This window comes from Squalius cephalus (assembly GCF_949319135.1).
Source record: "Squalius cephalus genome assembly, chromosome: 22".
Classification (NCBI taxonomy): domain Eukaryota; kingdom Metazoa; phylum Chordata; class Actinopteri; order Cypriniformes; family Leuciscidae; genus Squalius; species Squalius cephalus.
In genome coordinates this window covers 25,623,588-25,651,257 of record NC_137143.1, presented here as the reverse complement: position 1 = coordinate 25,651,257, position 27,670 = coordinate 25,623,588, and the positions used below count along the sequence as shown (strand labels likewise).

Sequence of the window (27,670 nt, the reverse complement as noted above, 5' to 3'; positions counted from 1 at the left end):
AGCCTAAAGAATGAACTTGGCAGGTGTAAAAAAAATGATGAACATTTCAGAGACTGAATTCTTTGTTCAGCGTCTACACGATGAATGACCTTCACCGATCCCCTGAGGTGTGCTTTACATTTTTGGAGGGTGGAAGAGTCTCCATGTCTGCCTGTGTATCTCTTCTTGGTGAGATTAACAGTGGTGCAAAGAAGGCCATCTCTCCCACATATGATGACAAAAAGTCCCCCTGCAACCAAAATAAACCCGTATTTTCCACCCTAAACGATTGCGATAAATAAAAGTCCCACATGAAGCAAACAAATCGAGCCAAAAATGCAGGAAAAACAAGAACAAAAACTAAATGTATACCTTCTGAATGTTTTTATCTGATCAAAGGCCATTTAAAATGGCGGTCTCTTTGTCCCACGGTGAGTATATCACAGCTGACAGCATTGAGGATCTTCATCAGCAAAAGACACCTCAGGGAGCAGAAAATGAGACCAGTGCTTTGGAGGAACAAGCCACAACAAGCATTATCTCAAACCTGTGCTGGGCTCGACAGTGCAAGCGTTTCACTTGCGCAGATGTGTGCGAGCTGTAAAATGTATTTAGGAGCACCAGTGCGAATAAATGTATAAATCTTAAATATCTTAAATGGTATAACGAACTCCTTCATTATCATTTTAAAGCCAGGTTCACACATACTCCATTTGCAGTACGTATGCAGTATGTACTGTAAGTAAGCGGTGCAGAGCAGCAGCACAGGCTCATTGCTTTCACACATGAAGCATTGCGCAAATGATCCGTGGCTGTATACCACAAACACAACATTTGTTCTTTATTTTAAAATCCAGAAGTTGTTAATGGAAAAGGTTTTTCAGCATTGTGATTCTCTTTGTACACAGTACAGTTATACAATCTTTCATAAAGGTACTCACGTTTAAACGCACTAAATTTAAAGGGATAGTTCACCCAAAAATGAAAATTACCCCATGGATTTACTCACCCTCAAGCCATCCTAGGTGTATATGACATTCTTCTTTCAGACGAATATAATCTGAGTTATATTAAAAAATGCCCTGGCTCTTCCAAGCTTTATAATGGCAGTGAATGGCCATTTATGTTTTGAAGTTCATCAAAGTGCATCCATCTATGATAAAAGTGATCCACACTTTTTAATAAAGGGGTAATTAAAGGAAGCGAAGTGATGCGTTCGTGTAAGAAAAAGCACCTGAGAACAGTATTTGTGTTTCAAACAGGCATTCAGATTTATATATTCACTATGTTGCTCAGGTCAGCACCAAATACTCAAAGAATTTATAGGCATTTACTTTCAAACTTAAAAGGTGCACTATGTACCTTTAAACATTTTTACATTTTAAACTAAAACATGAAAATGTTCTGATTCTTTACTACTGTTCGGTAACACTTTATAATAAGCAACACTATTTGATTCATTAGTTAACATGAATTAACAATCAGAAACACTTTTTAAAGCATTTATGTTTATGCTTTTATGCATTAAGTATTTATGTTAATTTCAACATTTACGAATACATTTTTAAAATAAAAAGTGGTATCCGTTAATATAATTTAATGGACCTGAGCTAACATGAACTAACAATGATTAATTGTATTTTTATCAAATAACGTTAACAAATAATAACTACTGTAACAAATGCTATTTCTAATTGTTAATGTTAGTTAATGCATTAACTAATTTTAACTAATGGGGCCTTATTGTAAAGTGCTAATGTTCTTTATGATTCTTTTGCACTTTAATTTGAAAAATTTGATTACTTTATAATTTTTTGTGTGTTGTTTTGTTGTATTTAAATGTTCAGAGTTTTTTGTTTGTTTTTTTTATAAAAAGTTATTAAACCTGTTAGGAGGAAAACACTTTTTTTAATACCATATAATGTGATAAAAACAATTATTGTGACATGTATAATACACATCATTTTGCTTTTGAAAGCCTCCTTGTACACCTTTATTAAGGTAAAACACATTTTTTGATAAATTTGCATTGCGTCCCTAAAGTTTTGTAATGCAACTCACAAGCACAAAAAAGTAAGCATCAAGCCCTGCTTAGGGTTTATCTGAAGAGAACATTAAGAAGTTGTACCTCTCAGAAGAGGGATGTTTTTCCTCTTCTGTTTGGAATTGATTGTTTTCAACTCTCACAGAAACAAAACTGCATTCATCAATTATTGAGTTCAGAGCAGAGGAAATAGTCCTCATTTACACCAGGTCAGGGTCTATCAGCTAAATAAATGTAATGCTACAAAGAAAAACCCTCCAAATAAGCATTAAAAAGATTTAAATGTTCAGGAACACGAATGGCTTTACTCTAAATCCAAACGCACAACCTTGAAGGTGGGAAACGTTTATAATTTAGATCACTTCCAAAAAGGCTTCACGTCTGGTTCCCAAGACACCATGCGCTGTGTTTACAATATCAGTGGTTTCATTTTATTCTGCGTTTATCAGATATTCGGTGCGTTTGAGTGTGAGTCATTGTCTTTGTGCATGTGTGTTTAGGGACCCCACTAGCGCCCTTGTCAAGGTGATGTACTGCTTTGATTGGATCACAAACACCCCTCTCTATTCATACCAATGCATTCGGCACCTCTGAACCGCTATGAGCTATGGGACATGAGTTTAATTCTATTCCTGAGAGAGAAGGCCAAGCAGTGACAACGCATCCATAATGCTGGAGACTTTCCCGGTCATGTATTATCTGTGTTTCATGGGAAAATTGCTTTATGAGAGATATGAGATTTAATCGAAGGCAAAATAAGCTAATGTAGCTTTTCTATTATATGTTGCAGCAAGCGATAATGTCACAGGACCACAGTATGTAGAAATTGAAAGCGCGTGCAGGGTTTCAATAAGAAATTTGCTAAAATGAGAATACCACCCTCCTCCTTAATCTCCCTTTTTTTCCCCATCCTTACGTGCTCAGACAGTCATGTTTCAGACAATTAGGTGGCTGGTGGGATAGACCAGATCACAGGCTTGGGGCAGCTGCTATCTAAAGTATCTACAATCAACATGAAACGACACTTGCAAGTCATTTTATGTTGCATACTTTAATTGGACAGATTTAATATAAAAGACAGAATATAATATAAAAGGGGATTTAGGCCAGGAATGGATTTATCCAGTGGGAATTTATCAGAAAAGTGCAAAGTTAGCAATGCTGAAAAATTTGTCCCAGAAAACAATCCATATTTATATGAAACTCTACCTTTAAAGGCTGAAAGTCAAGCTCAAGGGACAGTTAAATGCATCTTAATCTATGTCCATGGTAATAGAGCTTCAATTTAATCAGTATTTTGTTATTGAAAGGATTGTAGAAAATAGAATAAAATATGACAGTATCCTAAAACAACGACTAAAATAGCCTGTTCAAGTGGCCTAGGTGAGTATATTAAAAGTCAAAGTCAGTGTCAATTGATCTATTAAGGCGATAAACAGCGTCAATTTTAAGATGACCATGGTAAGCCACACTTATATACCCAAACCAAAAACTAGTGAGGAAGATGAATGACAGGCGGAAAGAAAATCAAATCTCAAGATGCATGATGCATTTCCGAGAGCCACTCGAAAAGATAAATGAGATTCTGTAAGTGTTAGCAGTACTTCTGTTTTGGTCTTTGGTAGGGAGACACGAGCCACCACAAATCCTCCCTTCTGATCTCTCCCAAGCACATGAGTCGAGCCTCCAGCCAGGAACGATTAATTCACTTAGTACACATATTTTTATAGACCAGAGCGGACACAAAGAAAGACAGAGAAGACAGAAAGGGAGAAGAAATGTGCATTTGGAGCTCAGATTCTCTTCTCTAAAATGTCTCATAAGATGCACAGAAATACTTTTAGATTACAGACAGATATTAAGGCTTAAAATGTTTTCAACCAATTAAATATGAAAAAAAGCTTTAGACACTTGAATAAAGAGTGAGTGCCTTCTACTCGCTTAGAATGTACAGCTCCCATCAGAAGAGACGAGCATGAAATTACAGCAAATGAAAGATAGAAAAATTACCTAAAAAGAGAAAAGACAAGAAAAGCAGAAATTACATATTCATATTTTCCTTTTATATACAAGATGACACATGCTGAGGCGAATTCTAATGTTATATGAGGTCGAGATGAGTGTGTGCGAGAGTGAATACGTGTTTGCAACAGTAACTTGGCAGAGCGTCATAATTAACAGAGTGGAAAGGGCACATTTCATTTTAATGAGCATGGAAATTGGAAATCAACAGCCTTTCCTGAGGCTACATACAGTCCTGGGTGTGAGGAGTTGTATTGATTTACTGTACAGGCTACAATTATCCCTCCCATTTATTAGAGTCTGTGCCCTCTGTCACTCCCATTTCCTGCAGTCACTGCATCTTACAATGCTAACATCTAGGATTCTAGACACACAAACAGTTTGATAAAATCATCCTCTCAGAGAAGTTGCGTCTTTGCATGCATTTTCATTAAAGCAACGGTGATACACACTCAGATATCTATGGCAGTTATCAAAACGTCCAACCACAAGCGTTAAGTTATTATGCATGCCATGTTAACAATAGCCCAAATTTGAAAAAATGCATCTTGAGACCCCTGCATGCTGTTCCATTCCATTGTGCTTCAAGTTCTTTTCAAATGCTAGAAAATATTGTCTGCCGCCACCCACAACACACATGATGGTGAGTTTTGCACTTGTAAGCACCACTCACATTTAAAATCTAGTTCATCTTAATAACAATGACTACTGTCTCATCCGCTTTTGTTTTGGCAGTAAAAATTTACATTTCTCATTCCAAAAATGCGTTAATTAAATCACTGAGACAGAGAGCATTAGAAACTGAGACAAAAGCATGTGGGATGACCAAAACTGATCCATGGTGGCAAAAAAAAAAAATGGATAAAAAATTAATATAAGTACTCTTAAAGATCCTGCTAAACTAAAGTGATAGGGAGCTTGTCTGTCTACTGTTTGTTTAATCATCACACTACATGTTTGAAATATACATGCCATGTACTCAAGTCTGGTCTTTAGATAGATGGAAGATTGTATTGACAAAAATGATAGAGACAAATAATCCAAGGTTAAAGATGTGGAGAGATCTCTCATATTCCTCTTCCGCAGAGAACTATGAAATATTAAAGCTGCAGCATTTGGACAGCAGCAGCGTCATGACCCAAGATTAACTTTTAAATAATGTTTTAACATGCTTAATATTTTATCATCTCAGCTATTAAGAGAACAGTTCTTAATAGCTGAGAAGCACCCAAAAATAAGATTATGAACTGATTTTTCGTTTTTTTTATCATTAACAGGAAATTCCAGATCTGACACATACTTCAACACTATGCAAGAAAAAACTAAATTAGTACTTAATTACTCCTAACATTTTTTTTTTTACTTCGAGATTCACTTAAAATAAGTATTTTTTTTTTTTTAGGTTTTTTATTATTATTATTATTATTATTATTATTATCATTATTTTGCTGCTATCTTCTCTGTAAAGTTTCTCACTTTTACTCTTATCAGTCATTTTGGTGTCAGGAAACAATACTATTCTATTTCATTCTGGGTATGAGTGACTACTATGGAACTCAATGTGCTCTAATCATCTGTCTTACAAAAATATTTTTAGATGAGGAAGATTATTTTAAACTTTTTTTACACTTCTAAAATTCACAATATGTGTTCATAGTACATCAATATCTCTTATTCCATGACAGGAGACACTGATGGTTTTCTGATCAGTAGGCACATAAGTCTTGATGATAAAAAAAATGCAATAAATAACATATACAGCTGAACTGCCTAGTGCCTACACATTTTCAAAACATAATTTTACCAATACATGTTTGAGGGAGTTCACAAAACACTATCACAAAAAACACACAGATTTACAGAAAAAAAATCATTAACTACACATTTATTGGGTCAAAAAGACAGATTATCTACTACATTGTGAACAAAAAAAAACTAATAGAAGATGAGGGGTTAGACAATACAGTAGTAGCAGCACTTTTCCTCCTCAAACACACAGCTAACAGTGCTATGACGGTGTGTTAGTTAAAAAGGGTCAAACCTTAAAGGCTGAGGTCAGTCAGCCATATCAGTGTTAAAGCCTCATTACTCTTTTTCTTTCTTTCTGTCTCTTTAATATAACAAAAACTACTCAACGTGAACTAATGTCTCCCTTTATCCATCCACATTCGTCTGCCCACGCACTGCACTTATGTCCATCATTACAGATCAAACGCTCCTCTCTCAAACACAGTACTAGTCATGGACACGCCAGTAGCCTCCGCATGAAACAAAAGCAGTCAACTCACCAATTCATCCAGATGCATCGATCATGCATGTGCAAACAGTCATAGGACAATATGAGAGTTGATATGACAAGAGCAGTGGTGAAGTTGTGAGTTGTGACATTTGACATGGGTGTAGGAAAATCATTTTTTAATTTTTTTTATGGATTCAGATACTGATTCATTTTGTTTTACTGTAATGCAACCGATTTGCCAAATTGATCAACATTTTTTAATAAAAAAAAAATTAAAATTAAAAATAAAAAAAATCACCCAAACTATAAAGACCTACAAATATGAAAAGTGTGTGTGTGTGTGTGTGTGTGTGTGTGTGTGTGTGCGCATGTATAATGCTTTAATGAGAGGCTTTATTAGTCGTGAGAAGGCCATCTCCAGGGGAACCTGAGCTCAGTAAAAGTCATGCAAACTCAGTGCAATCTTTGAGATCTTTTTGTTCCCATTACACCCAGTTATGATCATTTATTTCGGTCTGGTTTTAGGGATTGTTGAGAATCCAGGGTGTGAGCAGTGCAAGCAGAAATACAGTAATGCTTTCTGCAGACTGGGGAAGAATGCAAAAGTGAGAAGTGCTTGGCATGAATGGCAGTTTTGCCATGCCAAGCTTTATATATAATATACACATATACACACACGTATTTAGACTTGTGATAAAAGGCCTAGCAGAGGATGTACCTCCTTTACTAGAAGTTCCTGATTTAGTTACTTAGCAGACAGTTATAGAGCTGCACAGAACAGCTACCAAACTGGACAAAAGAAGGCTACATGGATAGTCAGGACTGCTAAGAGGATTACTAATGCACTCTTGCCCTCCCATCCAGGACTTATACCCCTCTAGGAAGAGAAAACGGGCTGGAGAAAACGAGGCTAGAAAAATCATCTCGGACCCTGGCCACAACCTCTTTGAACTACTTCCCTCTGGCCGGGACTACAGATCATTGTCCACTAAAAAAAAAAAAGAAAAAAAAAACAGACATAAGAGCAGTGTTTTTTTTCCCAAATGCCATCTATATCATGAACAGCAAACATTAGTTAATGACCTTTCTTCACAAAACAATTTCCATTCTTAGTCTTTGTTAGCCTGGGTTTCCCCATGCTGCCTTGAGCACAGCGCGATTTGATTCACGCTGCTAGACAGCCTGGATACCATGGACCAGATTTTCCCCTCAAAAAGGGAACCAATCACAGAACGGGGAGGGAGCAGCAAGACGATGACGGCGTCTATGCGACACACCGAAGCAGTTTGTTTCTATCTATGGATCCAACATGGCATCAGACGCGAAGTTACCTTTCTTACCTACTTACCTAAGTAGTTTAGAACGCAAGTTTATTTCGTCTTCTTCCTCGTCGAATTTCTGTCGCTCTACATACGTCATCTGGTATAATTGAAACGATTGGCTATGAGCTACGTATTTGATAGACATTCGTAGCGCCCAATAAACGTCTCTGGGCATTCGTAAACCACGCCTCAAATACGAGAAAATGAAAATGTGGTTCCCAGAACACATCTCAATGAGACGAGGTCTGACGTTAGCCAGGCTAAGTCTTTGTGCAACTACAGTATAACTGCATGTGTGTAAATGCACATTTATTCATACCAACTGCATTTCTGCACTACAATCTGCATTTTCTTTTATTCCGTGTGTGAAAATGTTGTGGCTCTAGAAGTACTGAAAACTTCTGTTGCCAAAGTGAAAAAAACAATGCACTTTCTACTTCTGGTTTTGAGAAAGCGAAAGCAAGAACAATTTTAGTCAACAGCTCCATGAGTGTGAGGTTCAAACCTAAAGACATATCACTGTTCTACAAACAGCCGTAACATTAATGAATTAATTAATGAAGACATCAAACACTTTAATCATGCTATGTTAATCTCTTTGAATGTCTGCACTATAGTCATGATTCTCTCCCATGAGTTTTAGATGGTGCTGGTTAATCTGCGATGGAGAGGTTTCGAGGCAGGTGTTTGATGGTCTGGGAGGTTGGAACATGTGTATGAGTGAATTGTGATCTGCAATTGACTCTTTGAGTGGAGTCATCACTTACTATTAAGTGATGGGACAGCTCACACACAGAGCCAAAGTAATTATGTTGTATTTTATCACATGCACATTGCACACACACTCGCAGAGTTCTTTAATGTCACTCAGTAGTGTGAGCTATTTGCAATTATCACTCTCTAAAACAAGTGTATATATAAGCAACAAAATAAACACTAAATTACAGGGCTAATGACAGGTGCCCATATGCATGTTAACATGAAGTTTTCACACATGTGTAGTATACAGCAACAATTCAATGAATATAAACTAATGCATGACAGTTAGCTTTCTATCATCTTGGAGATGCTTCTGAGTCGATAAGTGTCTTCTACCAGTTTTGTGGGCCAAAAGCCTTTAATTACATGCTTACAGAAACGCAGGTGTTTGAGTGTGTCCATATAAAGGCAATGTTCAATCATATGCCTCTTCAGACTGCATTTGCACTGAACCCTCAGCCAGCAGGTCTCAGAAAGAAAGGAGGAAGAAAGAGAAGAAAGAGATTTGTGGAGAATAATGCAAATGATCAACAACATGGGTGATGAGTGAAAAGGTGTGCAGAGAGACATTCATTCTTGAGAGTAAGAGGAGGAGGAGAAAGTGATAATTATATACGTGATTGCAAAGGCAAATGTAAAAAACAACAAATGTTTTGCAATGAATCAGGGAAGAAAGAGGCAAATTGACGACTAGCACAACGGCGATAACAAGCAAGCTTTTTCGTAACGGTTCAAACATTTTATAAAGTATAAACAATTACAAATAATTATATAAAAATATGTAAATCATTATGGTCAATCTGTAGAACTTCTGTTCTGACCCCTCAAAGAATAGTTTGTCTAGGGAGGGATGGAGTGGGGAGAGAGAGAGAGAGAGAGAGAGAGAGAGAGAGAGAGAGAGAGAGAGAGAGAGAGAGAGAGAGAGAGAGAGAGAGAGAGAGAGAGAGAGAGAGAGAGAGAGAGAGAGAGAGAGAGAGAGAGAAAGAAAGGAACGAACGAACAAGTGAAAGGCTTCACAGAAAAGAACCGCACTACAGCTCAATACAGGTTGGAAAAAAGTGCTGAAATACGCCAAGAATAGAGGGATGATGAAAGAGATAGACATGCTTCATCTCTCTGATCTAGGAAACCAAACTCTGTGCTGAACAACAGCAACAACACATATACAGATTAAGACATCAGAAAGCTTCTGCTCATTTTAGACTAGGGCTGCACGATTTGGGGAAAATGTCATATTGCGATAATTGAGGTAAATATTGCGATCGCGATATGCGATATAATAAACAAATGGTTTCATGAGTCAACTTGCTTGGTTCGCAAGGAAAATAAATGCACACACAGATTAGTGATAATCTGCCTAAAGAAAAAAGTTTTTAGTCAAGAGCAGTGAGTGTTTTTCTCTGTTCCCTTTGTTCTTTGATTAACTTTAGCGACAGATATAATTAGTGGCTACTGTGTACTGTCTCTTTAAGACCAGCCGCTGCTGTCAGACGAGGATCTCACAGGCGCCTCATTCTCTCACGAGTCACAACTCTCAACGTTCATCATAAGACTACTCTTATGTTATGAAGATACTCGACAAATAGACATTTTAGCATAATTGTGTGTGTTATTGTTCGTTCAAGCTCGACAGAGAACTGTATTCTGGCATGCTGTTTTGTGCGCGCACACAATATTAGCGCGAGTGCTTTCTGTGTGTCACAGTCAGGACATTCACAGGCAGCGCGCTCTTTTTTGTCTTATCGCGCATGAATGGTTTAAAAGCATTTGCATGAATAAGAGCGGGATCATGTAACACTAGCCAAAGGATACCAAAAATTAACAGATGCTGCGTTAATTGCGTTAACAGCGCTAATTTGTTTATTTAATATAAAATCGCAGCATTTTGCATCATATAATCGCGTAGGCTTGACATTGCGATTGCGATATCATTAATCGTGCAGCACTATTTTAGACCTTCACTATTTTTTCTGGAGTCATTTATGGCACTTTTCCACTACACAGTACCAGCTCGCCTCGACTCGACTCGCCTTTGTTTGGTTTTTCACTGTGTAAAAGTTGTACCTGTACCTGCTTCCAGGTACTTTTTTTCATATCACCTCCGGCGAGGTTCTGGAGGAGCTGAGGCGATAGTAAAATGTGACGTGAAAACACGGCAGACTGCTGATTGGTCAGAGAGAAGCGTCACTATTCACTGCGTCATCATTGCACGTGCCAGACGCGATTTCCTCCATTGTCCTGTGTGTGTGGGTAGCGGGTGTGTGTCGCGTAGAAGATTACATCACGGCAGTTTCCTGCGCCGTCGCTATGACGACCAGGTACTATTGTGGAGGTACTATCTGCAATGGAAAACGGAGCGAAAAGCGAGCCGAGCCAAGACGAGGCGAGTCGAGTCGAGCTGGTACTGGTAATGGAAAAGCGCCATTAGTCAGTGTTACATGAGCACTTTATGATATGCATTCCTGATCCTTGAAATGTACTTTCTCTTCTATTCGTGTAAATGGGTATTAAAAAAAAACCCAGCAACTCCTTGCACACACGTCTCAGGAGTGAGACGTCTCACGTCTCAGACATTTCCCATCTGAAATTGGGCGGAACAACTGACGTCATACAACCAAATAGAAAATATTCCTTTTCTATGAACATGCGCCCACAAAAACCTTTTCAATGTAGATGTGCATGACTTGGCATGCAAATCTGAAGGTTCTCTCCTCCTCATCCTCAATTCTGCCTCCACATCATATAATCTCTATCAGGACGGTCGTGAGAGGGCCATCTCCGGGGGAACCCGAGCTCAGTAAAAGCCATGCAAACTCAGCGCAATCTTTGAGCTTTTTGTTCCCCTCACGCCCAGTTTTTATCATTTATTTCGGTCTGATTTTAGGGATTGTTGAGAATCCAGGATGTGAGCAGTGCAAGCAGAAGTGTGTGTTTATCTCGCTCTCACATAGTAATGCTTTCTGCAAATGAGGGAAGAAGGCAAAAGTGAGAAGTGCTTGGCACGAATGGCAGTTTTGCCATGCCAAGCTTTATATCTGAACAGGAAATGACATGGTGGGGACAGATTCTAAGACACATTAGGCAGATGAGGATAACCCAAGCACATGTTTAGAGATAAATGTCTGATTGAAGAAATAAATGACTGCAGATAGGCTTCATCTGTATCTGGACCAGAAAGATAAAATCAAGACTTTTTCTGTTACTATCTACCTACGGCCACATATGAACGAACGATCGATCGATGGATAGACGGATAACAATAACAACAACAGAGACAACAACAGAGATTTACTCCATTTAAATGCAGTTGTCACCCCCAGTACACCTCTGAACTTGGCCATATGGAATCTATGGAGCTTTTTGAAGGGAAATCTGTGGAATTGATTTAAACATGGCAAAAAATTGAGCACTGAACTGTTATTGGCAGCTGTAAGTACAAACAATTTAGCCCCAAATCAAACAAAAATGCAAGGGTAAGGAATGGGTAAAATTGTGTGAATGAGGGACTCTAATTATACAGACCTTTCTGTAAGCACAGATTTTGTGTGGGCCAACCGTGAGTTTTCTTTACACAGTTTAGTATGTCTTACAGAAAAACCAGAGCCAATATTTAGTTTATACGTGACAACCTATATAAATAACAAAATAAGGCCTTGATGCCACAGATACACAATTACACCTACACAACTGCTCATAAAGAGGGGGAAAATGTGCTGAATAAAATGCATCATTCCTACAAGAAATCACATTTAACATGTCATGAAGGACTCTGGAATATATCAGTCTCGCTAAACTCTATGTTTATACCATATGACCTGGAGAAGTTTCTGGACCAATAATACAAACTCACAAGCTAGATCTACCTCGTACCATTTCATCCATCAGCAATTTGCAACTTGTGAAATAAGGGTCATATTACACAATGCTGAACGTCACTTCTGGTGAGGTTTTGTTTCAGGTTACAGTCTGACAGTTTTCATAGGTTGTTATTAGGAAAACAGTACCAACGGAGAAGCATTCCCCTGGGACGTCCCAACAGCCGTTTGGCTCAGCAACACCGCCTCGGCACCTGCTCCCAGAGGACGAGCCACATCTGGAGGGGTGGGCGGAGAAGAGATTTGGCCCCTGCAGATGTTATCAACTCAAAGAGGCTACAACACCTGTGCTCACACTCTCTCACAAACACAAAGCAGGCGTGACAGATGACATACATACAAAGTCACACATAACGAACACACTCACACCTGCTCCCTCCCACATTCAAGTCAATGGGGCAGCGGCAGCGTCATCTGACAAGAGGGACACGCTCGCCTCAGAACTCACAATATCTTGAACAAAATAACCAGCCATTAAAGCAGCAAAGACCACATTGTTAAAGATGCTTGTACTCTCTTGCTGTTATTTCAGGAAGGAGAGAGAACTGAAACTTCAAATAAAGAGAAGGAATAAATAAATCGAGAAAAGTGTCAGATTTATAATGAAAACGTTCACAACAATGTTTGTTTGTCTGCTTGAATAACAGCATTTTCAGTGTTGTAAATAATAGTGCTGGAGCTTGCATTTATTTATTTTCACATTACATTGTTTCCTTTTTGTGTGTGGGATCAAATGTTATTTTTTATTGTATGAAACAGTGGTATGGTATAATGCAATACTAAAATATAATATTTTACAATCCTGAAAAGCTCTGAGTGCACGTTGTCCATGTAATGTAAATGAAGCCATGGGAGGTTCAGCCAATAAAAGACCAGTAATTAGAGGATCGTATAATACATTTATCTTTTTTCCCTTTGTTTTGTAGACCCTCAAATTGTATTCTTATCCTTATATTTCAAAAGATAACATTTTCTAAAAATCAAAAAATTATTGTCATGAACAATTCGGTTCATTTACTGATTTGAGTCCACTTAAAGAGCACATGGGATAGCGATTTATAATGCCTAAATCACACTTCATCAAAAAATTTGTAAAATCTATACTATTGTGAAATATTATTACAACTGAATATAAGTGTTTTCTATTTTAATATATTTAAAAAAAAAATATTACAACTGAATAAGTGTTTTCTATTTTAATATATTTTAAAATGTCATTTATGGCAAAGCTGATTTTCAGCAGCCTTTACTTACATGATCCTTCAGAAATCAAGAAAGTTCTTTATTATCACTAGCCGTGTTTCCATGTTTGATGTTATGCGACTAAAACTTGTTCCAATTCCAAAAATCATGGCAATGGATGTTGGTAGGTTTAAGTACATCCTAGCCACCACACTAGCCATTATTTTTAATCGAAAGAGTAGGTGTGATATCCAAGCATTAATGGCAAGGAAAGACCTTTATACTTGTGAGTGGCACATGAGGTGTTTCTCCCTCATATCTGCTTCGAGGTCTTGACTGTGGCATTTCTTTGTTGTTTAGAGTCCAGTATTCCCGTATTTCTTTTGACTTTTATGAGTTTAATAAAGAACATTGTCTCATCTTCTGTCCAAACATAGTGTCATCTACATCAGGTGACCTGTAAATGCGCAAAAGCGGTTTCCATTGCAGCTTTGCGAAGTTTTCCTTTTTCGAATTGCTTGAAAAACCACGTCATGCGAGCGTAAAAACTTTTTTGCGATATATGGGAGTTTTCGCGAAATTGACGTGTTTCCATTGGGCTTATTTTCAATTTGCGCAATTTGAAGGGTAATAGAAATGCGGCTACTATTGAAAACAGTTGTGCTGCTGAATAAAAACCATGCTACATGAATAGAAAGTTCAAAAGAACAACCTTATTTGATTTGATTTTTTTTTTTTTTTTTTTGTATTCACCTTATTCCGCCCCGCCCACTTTTACTTCTGTCCAGTACTTCCGTTGTAAACCAACTTCCGGTTTAGCGGACCCTCATTCAATTTCGAGGAGAACTGCAGAGAAGTCTCACTGATAAAATGTCACATAAGATAAGCTAATTTGTGCCAAATGTGCTATGTACGTGTGTACCAACAGCACAGCAATGCACTGTTTCTCGGGGTAATTTTTAAACGACTTTTAGGTGTTTATATGACCCGTCTGCCTGTCTGATCGCAGCCCGGCCGATGTGTAGTGTTTAGCCTACATTAGCCACAAACATCTAATGTTGTAATGGTCTCACTACAGGACACATACACATGCTATACCTTGTTTGAAAGCTATGGTCCTCTAGAATTCAGTCGCTGGATTTATTTTACAGCCATTACTTGTGTTAGAGATCAAACCATAAGAAATTGCAGCTAGCAGTTAGCTAAGCTAACGTTACCCTCTTGTTCATCTAGTTGAGGCTCTACTTTCTTTCTACACCAGTTTGTGGCTATTTTTTTCTCATCTGTTGGCAAATGCAAATGTATCTGGTGATTAAGCAAACAAACTGTGGTGTAATAATGTTTCAAACTTTACATGTAGTAGTGTTTGTGCACATCTTCATAACTAAGTAATAGCTATTAGAAAGACACAGCTATTAAATAATTTGATTGTGGCATTGTTTCAAAAGCTTCAAGTGAAATGTACTTTAGTACGTTGCAGCAGTTGTTAATAACCATAGGCCAACGCATTTGGCTATAATATTATAGTCTATCTACTTCTATCAAGACAGATAACAGATTGGACCAGGGCAAACAAAGCGCTAAGTAGCTAAACCAGGAAGTGAGATTACGCGGATGGCGCCACCCAGTGCTACTTCCGGAATAAGGTGAATACATGTAAAAGACAATTTTATGCATCTTGCTAAAAAGTATACTATTATATTTAACATTTTAAAGATATGAATGTTCCACAATTCACAATTCTTTCAGCCAAAGAATCATTAGGTCCAAGCCAAACTCAATAAATGGATGAATCAAATTGTGGATTGAGGGCAAGATAGCAAAAAATTCATGACATGACTCATTTAAAGAGAGAACAGTAATGTCAATTACAAGTGTGTAATAAGAAATATTAAAACAGAGTAGTGAATGACCAAATTTAACAGCATCCAAAATCTTTCATACAGATCCTTCCTGTACTCCTCTACTAAGGTTCCTTGGACATCCTGCACTCAAACTCCCAATGCCAATGATTCCTCACTGACTTCTGACTGACTGACTTCTGACAGACGGATAAGTTTAGCAAGTCGTGTGAAACTGCAGACGGTAGTATCAGGGTGGCAGATTGCAGGGCATGTGTTTGTGTGTGTGGGCTCTATTCCAGCAATCACTCAATGGTCCAACAAAGGCCTGAATCATTGTGATAGAGGGTTGATGAAAGACAGAGGCAGGGCAAGCTTGCTCTAAGCAGCTTGCTGGTGATTGTTTCCTACATTTTGCCGCTTTGACGGAAAGAGGATGTGGCAAAATAACAGGACTTTAACAGATTTCAGACTGAAAAAAGCAAACGTCTGTTCAATCAGAGCAGTCATTTCAGGGACGAACAATGGCGAGCACAACAACAGCAGAGAACAACAAACAGCAGCAGTGAAAATTAATATTTTAGCGAGTAGAAGTCTTGATTCTTCTGGTTAATGTTTAATTGGGCTCCAGATGTTGGTGCACTTAAGGGAAATTAAGAAAGCTTGAGAGACGGGATAAAGAGCAGCGAGCGGGGGATCAGTGCACCGCCTTAAAAGATGCAGTCCTGACATGAGGATTCAAAACGTTAGCTTCTGCTCCTTAAAGAAATGCAATGAATAAATAAAACTGATACAAAAGCACTCGCCGCAGCTCCCAAATACACTTGATGAGGAGTGAAAGGAGACAGAGGAGAAGTCCATCTGCGAGTGAGATGTGAAAGAACTCTGATGGGCCCCTGGGTGACCGGAGATGCTGAGCGCTTGGTTCTTTGAGAGGAAGTCTGGTTTTCGGCTGTCATGAGTTCTGTAATCACGTCTGGGAACACGGCGTTCTCAGGCCTGAAGTAAAGTGAAGTGGAATCTGACAGGTTGTCTTCATTTCTCAAAGATTGGAGAGCGTATGACTGACAGCACCAAATCCTGCTTTAGGTTAACAGACAGAGCCGGACTATAAAGTCCATCCAAATAATCTAACCTAGACAGAGTGGTTAGCAAAAGTTAAGAGGGTCAATCTTGTGCAAAGCAGACACTGGACATACATATTGCAATTAACACACATGAAGCCCATCGGTCATTAACCAATTGGTACCAATGAGACTTACATTCATTAATGTTTCCAAAAGGCAAATTTTTATGTCAAAGAACCTAAAATATGATGATCCATATATATATATATATATATATATATATATATATATATATATATATATATATATATATATATATATATATATATATACCCTAAAATATAAGTAGATGTATATTTGGGATGTATAAAGACTTGCTTATAATTATATTGTTACTGCACTTAATTCAAAGCAAATACAAATAAATTATATCTTTTTTATACCCACTATTAGAGTAATTTCAGACGTAAAAAAAAAAAAAAAAAAAATCGAAATAAAAATACTAAAATATTTTTAATATATATTTAGGGGCTTTTATTTTAATCCATAGAGTTATCTGAATGCCACTGGTTAGCTGTTGCCTGAATGTGCAATAACCAGTAGTTTAACTGAAAAGTCACAGTGAATTCATAGTATTTACTATGTATGTGTAGATTCTCTTTGACACATTGTTCTGGTCGTCTCAGTTGAATTGATCTGGAATGACATTACCCGGAATAAAACGAAACACGGCTAGTTCAAAGGCTTCTCTTACAACAAAAAACACTCTAAAGCATCCAGTAGAGACTTTGAAGCAAACTCATTAAAAAGTTTTTCACTTATGTTCTCAAGTAAGTAAAATGGACAGATAAAATAGCTATGAAGAAAGTGAGCAAGAAATCACAATGAGGAAGATGAGCTTTGTTTACCTGACGGAGTTGAGGATGATGATGTTCGCATAATTAAAGTCAGATTCGCCAACATGTAAAATATCTGCCTCACACACATTATAATTTAAATAATCTGACAACCTTGTAAAACACGCTTTCACCATTTGCCCTATTGAAGCTAGACATTTTAAACTGTGTGCATAATTCAAGGTTCGGTCGCATAACATCATCCCTGTGGGTACTGAGAAGGATGGAAGAGAGAGAGAAAGAGATATCTGCATATAGAGCCGAGTAGTGACAGGTAGACAATGCTGATATGAATAATTGAAAAGAAAATCAAGTAAAGCAACATGCCGGAGCAATTCAAAACAAGCTTAATGTGAATAAATCATCAGAAGGGGGGGGGGGGGGGGGGGGGGGGGGAGAGAAAGAGAGATAGAGAGAGATCTTAATTATCTTGTGGCTGTAAAAGTGTTTAAATGACTAAATCCAAAACTAGTACAAAACAAATTTCTGGTGTGTATAACTTCGGTTTATTTAGTGTCTGTGTGTGGGTAGCAGTACAAAAACCCAATCGTGACAGCAGTAGGCAACGTCCTGTCGAAGAGTTGGAGGGAACATCCAACAGCTTGGGAAGTCTGTCTCTCTAAAGCCCACGTAGCTCATTCAAGGAAGGTTACAAGTCTGACTGATGAAGGTAGAACATTTTGAAAGCTGATTCTTGATTTTAAGTCTGAATACTTTCACTTCCTCAATTTGAATACAAGAAAATGTTACTACCAAAATAAAACATTAAAAATCCTAAGCTAAAACTTGTGTTCTTTAAGATATGATTGGCTAACCACTGAGCAACTGTGCTTTGTTGCATTTACTGACAGGCAGTGAGTTTGCAGTAGGGTCTAATATAGTTTAGTGCTGACTCATTCTTCAATATCAGCCTCTTTGCAGGCTTGTATTTTATTAAGAAACATTACTAAAACAATATGAGCTGAAATGTGCCACATAAAGCTCGGAGGTTAGACTGAAGTGAACCTTGTTCAAACTTCATTTGTTTCTAAAAATGCAATTATTAAGAAAGATACGTAGAGCTACAGGTGCTACACGCAGCCAGAAAAAATTAAAATAAAAAAATAAATAAATCAAGGTTAGTTCTTCTGGTGTTTAGAATTTATAATATCTACATCCTCATTATTATTTCACTAGATATGTCTACAGCCATTTTTATGTGAATTTTGGGATACTGTATAAAAAATGCTGGATTTAAATGCCATATAAAAAAACACAGAAAAGACGAATTGCCAATAGAGCTGTGCGATATAGCTAAAACAGTTATCACGATATAATGTTTCATATCGTCCGGTATCGATAATTGACATTTTTTATAACCTTTTTTTTTTTTTTTTTCACATTATTAGGGCAAACAAGAAATTATATTAGTTTTAGCAGTCAAGAACAAAAATATCTTCTTTATATCTTATACAAAGATAAAAAAGTGGAAAATGGCAGAGAAATTTCCTTGATTTAAAAAAAAAATTATATATATATATATATATATATATATATATATATATATATATATATATATATATATTAGGGGTGTAACGATACGCGTATTCGTATCGAACCGTTCGGTACGAGGCTTTCGGTTCGGTTTTCGGTACGCATTACGTACCGAACGGTTCGCTGGACCATTTTTTCTGCCGACCAAAATTTTGTTATTTCAAATGAAGGCGCGTCGCGGGTGGCAAGCGCGCTCATAGAGGCTGGCGCGACCACAACATCAACTGGCAAACGCAATGTAAGGAACGAAACTGAGCTATGTGTTTGTGTGGACCGTTTATCAGTTTTGACCTGTGAAGCAGGACTCGCGAGCCCTATGCGCGAGCCTGATCAAGCAACACTACCACACAGCGCTAAGAGATCCAGACCAATAAAGAAAGCATTTGAATTTCAAATGCTTTTTGAATTCGCCACTTAAGTAATAACATCGCTGCGAGATCTAGTACGGAAGCCCTAAGAGGCCATGGATTGTTGTTTTTTTTCTATCTTGTTTTCTCGTGATCACGACTTAATTTTCTCGTGATCTCGAGATAACAAAAGTTGTTTTCTCGTGATCACGACTTAATTTTCTCGTTATCTCGAGATAACAAAAGTTGTTTTCTCGTGATCACGACTTAATTTCTAATATATGATCTCGACATAAAACCGTTTTCTCACGCCGTGTGTATCGCGATTCGCGAGAAAATCTCGCTCCTTCTGAATGTTGTGTATATCATGATGTAGCCTACGTGCGAGCTGGCTTCTTTGATTTTGAAATCTACTTCATAAAAAGCCCGCAGAAGAGATGGATTTTATAACTGCTTTGAGAGAGAGGTGGAGAACCTGGCCAGACTTAACTGAACCTCTCTGACCATTTGTCGGGTCAGCCGCAAAAAAACATTAATCTGCATCTTTCAAACATAAATCTGGTAGACATGCAGACGTCCAGGTCCCTGAAGTTGGCTGGCAATGAAACTGACTACACGTTCAGGGTAGCTATAGGCTATTGTCTTATACGATAAAGTTGCAGACCTGACAGCCTCCTTCTAAGTGTCGGACACTAATGTGGAAGTCGTCAATCACTGACAGACATAGAACTATTTCATTTTGAGTGAGCCCGTTATCAAAGTAAAAGCGAATGCGATCATCCATGATGCTGCTTTATTCTGCTTTTGGTGCTTATACGTGCCGACTACGCAGAAAAAAAAAAAGTCGTGATCACGAGAAAACAACTTTTGTTATCTCGAGATAACGAGAAAATTAAGTCGTGATCACGAGAAAACAACTTTTGTTATCTCGAGATCACGAGAAAATTAAATCATTATCACGAGAAAACAACAGAGAAAAAAAAATATAATCCATGGCCTCTTAGGGCTTCCGTAATCTAGTGAGAAATATGGACATTTCTCTGTTAACGGATCAAACAGCGCTGACGTGGAAACCAGGAAGAAACATCGTGCCATGAATGAACTGGCCGGTGTCACAGATCAGCAACATTCACCGTGGAATGGATTTGCTTAACACTAACTGCAAGGTATGGAAGTTTGTCAGGAATAGTGGGCTATAATGCTTTCAAGTAACATTACGTCGGTTTTATTTTGACATTATGAATACAATTGCTGCCCTCAAATGTAATCTGAACTAAACTAGCCTACTACTATAATACATTTCATTTTGTCCAAGGAGCTGTTTTGTTTTATATGCTCATAAGAAGAGTCAAGTATAGCTCCATTATTGCTCAAAAAAAAAAAAAAAAAATCATACTTTATGATGTTAGTTTTAATAAATAAAACAATAATAAAAAAAATTAATTCAAGGAAATTTCTCTGGCATTTATTTATTTTTGCTGTATGGAAAACGTACCGAACCGAACCGTACCGAACCGTGAGACGAGTGTATCGTATCGAACCGAACCGTGAATTTTGTGAACCGTTACACCCCTAATATATATATATATATATATATATATATATATATATATATATATATATATATATATATATATATATATCTCAACAAGCCAAGTGTGAGTTTTCCTACATCTTGAAACTTTTAGTTTTATAAATGATGGTAATTTTTGAAGGATGAACAAATTATGTTTTGGTCATAACATTAAAAATAACATTTAAATATGATAATATTTTAGTTTTGAAGTGCTGGAAAAACATGTGACACACACTTAGAGCATTTTACTATTCCTGCCAAACTTCCATGGTTACAGTTAGTGTTACTATATTAAATCCATGGTGAATGTTGCTGATTTGTGGACTATAACTATAACTAGTTCATTCATGGCACAATGTTTCTCCTAGTTTCCACGTCAACGCTGTTTAATCTGTTAACAACGGAGAAATTTGAATGCTCCTCACTAGATCTCGCAGCGATGTTATTACTTCAGTGGCTAATTCAAATGCTCAAATGCCTACTTTACTGGATCTCTTAGCGCTGTGTAGTAACAGTGTCGCTTGATCAAGATCGTCATGCGCTGCACTAGTGTCAACTGATAAAGGTCCGTGAAACACAAAATAATGAGTAGCGCAGTTTCGTTCCGCTTTCATTACATTTGCCATTTGATGTTGGGCAACGTTGTGGTGGTCACGCCAGTGATGTTCACGCATTTTAATGAAAATATCGAGTGCTATATCGAACATTTTTTAATTCGTTACCGACAATGGTGTACCGTCGATAAATACCAATACCGTTTTATCGCCCAGCCCTAATTGGAACACACATTTACCAAATCAATATCTTAAAGGCACAACAAATAAAATAAATGCACCAACAAAAAAACTCATGTTACTTTGCCTCAACAGAAGATGTGATTAGATAATTGGACTAAACAGCAGACCAATTTCATTGCACAGCAACTCAAATGTTGGTTTTGTCATTCTGAAATGCATGAGCCATAGTCTGTAATCAAATTGATAGGGTATAATACCTACAAGAACACTTTTGTGTTCCCAAACACAAGGCACCAGCATCCGAACACAAGACAACATTACAGCATTTATTGCGTCATTTATGATCTATGAAAAAAGCTTCCATTTTTATTACAGATATTTTGTGCCAATTTCCCAGGAAGTGAGTTTTTCTAGAACACGCTTTATTTGCAAATGTTTTATGCGATATTCCAATATTGTGCAAAAGTAAAATCCGCAACTTTGGAAGGAAACATGGCAACTGTGGCTAGGCAGAGTTTCCAAAAAAACAAAAAGCATTTCAATTATTTATTATGCTAACACAGCGCAGTATTTATGCAGTGCATCAGGTTTATTTGCAGAACTACAAAGAAACATTAGCATTGACTGACCGGCTCGCTGTGTGCCGAAGGTAACGGCCAGCCTGGTAAGTAGGTCCTCGTTCTCATAACGATCCTCTTTGGCGATGACCCAAAAACAGCTCTCGGACATCTCCTGGGGTGAGATCTACACAGACACAGAAAGCAAAGAAACTAAAAAAAAAAATCACGGCCTGACATCATCATGACACATCACGTTAGGTCAAGATGCTGGAGTTGCTAGGAAACATGATGCATCTAAACAGTGAGGTGGATTTATGAAAAAGTAAAGAGGAAACCTATTCAAATATTCATATTGTGTTCTATCGCACGTCTTTATTTTGTTCTCCTACATGTCAGTGTGTGTGACAGCTGAATGCAGCCCTGGAGAGGCTTATTCTCAGTTTTCTCAGTACATGAAAATACAGGGCGATCACCACACACAGGCCACACAAACACATGCCTAAAACAGCCATGAAGCACTGCAATGAAGGAACACAAACCGGAGATCATCATTTAGAGGGGGGGGAACCAAAAAAAAAAAAAACTAAGGAAAAAAAGAAAAAGAAAATTAGGATGAAAAAGAAGAGAGAAGGAATGGAGAGGAAACTAAATGGTAAAAATAATCTGAAAGAAAGAAAGAAAGAAAGAAAGAAAGAAAGAAAGAAAGAAAGAAGGAAGGAAGGAAGGAAAGAAAGAAAGAAAGAAAGAAAGAAAGAAAGAAAGAAAGAAAGAAAGAAAGAAAGAAGGAAAGAAAGAAAGAAAGAAAGAAAGAAAGAAAGACGACCTAAAGGAAAGAAGAATTAAAGGAAAGAAGAATTAAAAGAAAGAAGAATTAAAGCCCCATTATGTAGGATTTCCGTTTTGGTCAAACAACGACCCCTAGAGTCGCTGTGGACTACTTGTATTTAACGTTACTGTCGTAAATACCACTCAAGCAGCAGTCTATTCACTCACTGATCCTGAGCCTGATGCCCCTGTATACCGGTCCCTGTTCAGTCGGATAGAAGCTGTAACGAGTGGCAATAAGGTGTGTCCCCTTTAAGAGCTGCGCGCGCCCTGTTTAACTGACTCGGCACAGTCTGTATTGTATGTGCGCCCCGAACACACCGTAAGCGGATTGTTTCTGTTTGATGCTCATTCTTGTCCTATTTTTGTTTATCAAGTAATGCTGTGGACGGTAGAACGTGGTGTGACAGACAGTTACACGAGTTCGATTGGGGAATAAACACAACGCGTTACAAATCGTCGGACATCGAACAAGCACAGCTAGCCTCCGAAGATGTCTACTAATCCATCAACAAGAACGCCAGGTGCTTTTTAGCTCACACCAACGAGTAAAAAGCTTGTCCGAGTGATATACAGTATAAGCAATATACTTACAAGTCCAACAGCACGCGAGGACGTGTTGGGGGAAGTGAGGTAGCCTATGCCGTAAAGCAGTCGAATTTTGTAGTTCTTTTTGTGCGCGGGTGTTACTACCCGAACCCCGAAGTTTAAAAGTACGATTAAAAACTATACAAACCCCATCAGGCTATGGCAGACGCGTCATTCAACCTATTTTAAGTCGATGTACCATCACAAGCGTTTTGGAAATATATTATGAAGGTTGAAAAGTTACTTAGTGTTACTTTAAAGGAAAGAAGTAAATCTACTTCTGTATTATGGTGATGTTGTAAAGACGGAAATTAAGACTACAAACGATGTCTTCAGTAGTGTTCAAATATCTAATCTGGAGGTGTGAAAGGAAGCCATAGTAACACTTGGGAGAGAAGAGTATTGTGGGATGATCAGTTTAAAGGAGTCTTCTTGTTAACATAAAGACTCAAAGGGTAATCAATGAGACTGGCTGCGCTAATGAACAGACCTCACACTCCTGCCAAATACCTGAGCCAATAACAGCTCTTCAAATCTGCTCCATGAGGACATGTTCAAAGAAATCAAACAATCAGGAACGGACAGAACATGAGCCTGAAGAGTAGCCTCTCAGTGGAAGTGATTAACCCACGTTTCCAACTGCGAGCGTGATTAAGCGAACATGCAATGCTATGTTCAGCCCCTTTGACGGCATGGGGTGGCATGTTTCCCATGATGCACCAGCTGCCTCGTCTTTGACTTTCTAAGCTGCAAAGCTCTTGTTAATGAGTGATAAAAGTCTTGGGTCAGGAGCCATGAATATTGTATGGCGTCGGTTTCTCAAGCAGCTGTTTAAAAAAGCATATTTGTGTCCGTCTAATGGCTAATTACAAACAGGTTTCGGATGAGATGAAGCATATGGCGGATTTTTTAAAAACATCTGTATGACGGTGGCAAAAAGGACAGAGATTAAATATTAATCGTAATGTTATAAACTAACACAACTCAAGACATCGTATCGCAACATCTGCCGAGAAACAAGAGGAGGAATCCGCACAGTAAAGTGTGATCCTTCACAGCAGAGAAACATATCCTTTAATGATGCTTGGCAGCAAACAGAAGAAGTTTTCTTTGGTTACTTCGCAAACATCTGTCTTTTCTGCTGTTGATGCTTGAGCACCAAAGGAGGATTCTGTCCCGCAAGGGTTTGAGTGAAGTTAAAGTCTAAAAAAAAAGTAGTTTATGGCACAATTTTTTTTTACCTTGGACCAATTGAGGCGCTTCATGGAAGTCTCGGGTTTGAATTCCTTCTTGGGTTTCAGGCCGAAAGGCAGCGTGTGTTGGATTGAGTAGGATGTCAGCGCACCCAGTCCTAGAGGAGGAGGAGGGGGTGGAGGCATCCCAGGTACGAAGGCACAGCCTGATGGAGGTGGTGGAGGTGGTGGAGGTGGAGGAGGTGGCAGAGCTGCAGCCCCAGGAGGAGGTGGAGGAGGAGGTGGAGCAGGGGGGAATGAGGAAGAGGCAGTTGAAGACAAGACCACTGGAACGGCTCCGAACTGTGAAAACAGAAAACAAAAAGGTAGGAAAGAGGAGAAACATGCCTCATATTAATTCAGTTCCTGTTTCTAAAACAACATTAAAACTTAAAAATGTGGGGTCAGTAAGATTTATGTTTTTGAAAGAAGTCTCACAGAGGCTGCATTTATTTGATGAAAAATACAGTTAAAACAGTAATATTGTGAAATATTACAATTCAATACAATTGTTTTCTATTTTAATATATTTTAAAATGTAAATTATTAATGGCAATGCTGAATATTCAGCAGCCATTACTGTCACATTATTGCTCAGAAATAATTCTTATGTTGATTTGGTGCTCAAGAAACATTCTTCTTATTATTAATGTTAGTCAAAAAGCAGTTGTGCAGCTTAATATTTTTGAGAAAACAGTGATTAATTTGGATGAATAGAAAGTTTAAAAAAGCAGCATTTATTTAGCATTCTGAATAAAAGTATTCATTTATTTCCACACAAAAAACTCTTAATGACCCCAAACTTTTGAAGACAATTTACAATAAGGTTCTAATTCAGTTCAAGAAGTTAATGCAATAAGTATTATGAACAATAAATTAAAAAAATATTTTACAGCATTTATTAATATAAATGTAAATTTCTACATAATAATACACATTTCAAGTTGTATAAAATAACAAACTACCCCATTAATTAACCATGCAAAATAGTACAGTTATAAATTAACATTAAAATAGTTCATTCAAGATACATAAAATATATGTAAATAAATGTAACTAACCATGAAGAGCAACCCATTCAGAATAAATGAAATGAAAAGTAAATAGAACACAAGGAGATAAAGTATGCAAAATAAAAAAAAGTGAAAAGAAAGCCGTAATGAAGACAAAAAAAAAAAGTCAAGATGATTTATGCATAAAATTTTAGCCCTATGCTAATGCTGCCGTGCAAAGGCAAAAGACCTTAACTTAGTTTTTGGTCGAAAATTGTTTTTAGCCGCGCGTCAATATGAAGTTACTGTGCCGGTGTTATATCAAATAATGCTACCTATCAGATTGTACGGTTATCTGCCTTTGTTTTACTGTCCATTAAAATTAAAATTACGGTGTAGCCTGTGTACTTTGTACAGCTGCCATCAGTCCCTCTAACTTCTGATGACCTCAGAGCTTTGTCCTGCACAAATGCGGTCAGAACATTTAGTATGGTCGATCGCGAAGGATTATGCAGAGTTGACAGAAAAATGTTACACATGCCGTAGCAGATGAATACAACAAAGAACTAAAGCCCCGCCTCAACCAGTTTGGGTACCGGACCTGGTTGAAACACTCATGCATCTAGCTGGCAGAGTGCCAAAACTTCGTCGGCACCTTCAGCACCACCCTAAACACGGTCGAACCAACGCTGGACTAATACTGTATATCTATGGAGATATTTTGTCATGTCAAATATATTAATAATGCCATCAGAATGCAACCAAAGCACAGGATAGCAATAAGTAGATGGCTATAAATAATTGTAAATCATACAAAATAAATGCCATGATCACTAGATTTTATACAGGTGTTACTATAATGATTTTGTTAATAGTGATCAGCAACCAAATATTGATGATGTGGAAGTTACTGCCTTTTGCCTTGGCATGACTTCTCACTTTTTGCTGACAATACAAAGGCAGAGTACAGTAACTTTAAAATATCGGTCAAAAGTCAAGTTTGAGCTCAAGATTTTTATGTATATCATTTTCATTACTAAAACATCTGTATGCCAGATTTCCAGTGTCCTAACTATAATTAATTTGGCGGGACAACTAAAAATCTTTAAAGTCATTTTTCTCAGTTCCACACTAAGGTCTTTTGCCTTTGTAGGGCAGGATATATAAACCATTTACGTTTCTCAAAGCAGGTTTGAATCCTGCTGGCTACAGTAGCAATGTACTTCTGGGCGGTGGAGTGATGTAGAGGTTAAGATTCGGTGGAGAGTAAAGAGAAAGTTTCCTGATCGCTGCCAGAATCCATCACCAATTGCATGACTGAGCAAGGTCCTCAAACACTATGTAACTCCAGAGTGACCATCACTGCAATAAGTTCATGGTATTATCATGGCGATATCAGATAAAAATTGAGGAAGCAAATAAAAATAAAAGATCCTTTGAGTTGTAACGTATCATTTATGTACAACAGAGACTTACAGTACCTGTCCTTCCAGATTTACTCAGATAAGTAAATATAAAAGATTAATAAGACCATAACCCTTTCCTTGATAAAAACACCTCAAACCCATCAAACATTCAGAGAAAACAAGTACAATACATTACTCTAGTGTACTCACTCCATTCATTCTGAATGGCAAACAGCTGCAAGGGTGTGGGGAGGGGATTTATTGAACAAGTAGGTGTGCTCTAATTCAAACTGCACGCACACCGGCCTCCAGATAATTCACAGGCTAAGAGTCAGCATGACTGACGCTCCTGCATATGTGGAGAATTGACTGGGTGATTACGTTTTGCGTTGCTGCAAACGATCGCACCCCAAAGAGATGGATCAGCTTAACTGCCTGCACTCCAAACTTTCACTTCGCTCATTGGCCACCATCATTTAAGAATTGATCCGCTCTATCGACGATAGCCCGTTGAGCCAAAAAGCAATTGATCAAACAAACTGTTCAGTTGATGCCCTATTTGTCATGTCAATGGGAGGGGTTTGCACGTCCATAAAAAACAAAGAGTCTCGAGTCTTGAGTCGAGGACAGAATGGAGGAGAGGAGTAC

The 27,670-nt window shown here is 37.8% G+C and overlaps 1 protein-coding gene across 2 annotated transcripts in view; it reads right to left on the bottom strand.

Moving 5' to 3' along the window:
• diaph3 (diaphanous-related formin 3) overlaps positions 1-27,670 on the bottom strand; it is a 323,176-nt gene that overhangs the window by 155,546 nt on the left and 139,960 nt on the right. For both annotated transcript variants that reach the window (XM_079856725.1, XM_079856726.1), the window contains 2 exons: positions 24,634-24,927; positions 22,049-22,163 (listed from right to left, as the gene is read on the bottom strand). In XM_079856725.1, coding sequence (XP_079712851.1) covers positions 22,049-22,163; positions 24,634-24,927 — 409 coding nt within the window. The remainder of the gene's footprint in view (positions 1-22,048; positions 22,164-24,633; positions 24,928-27,670) is intronic.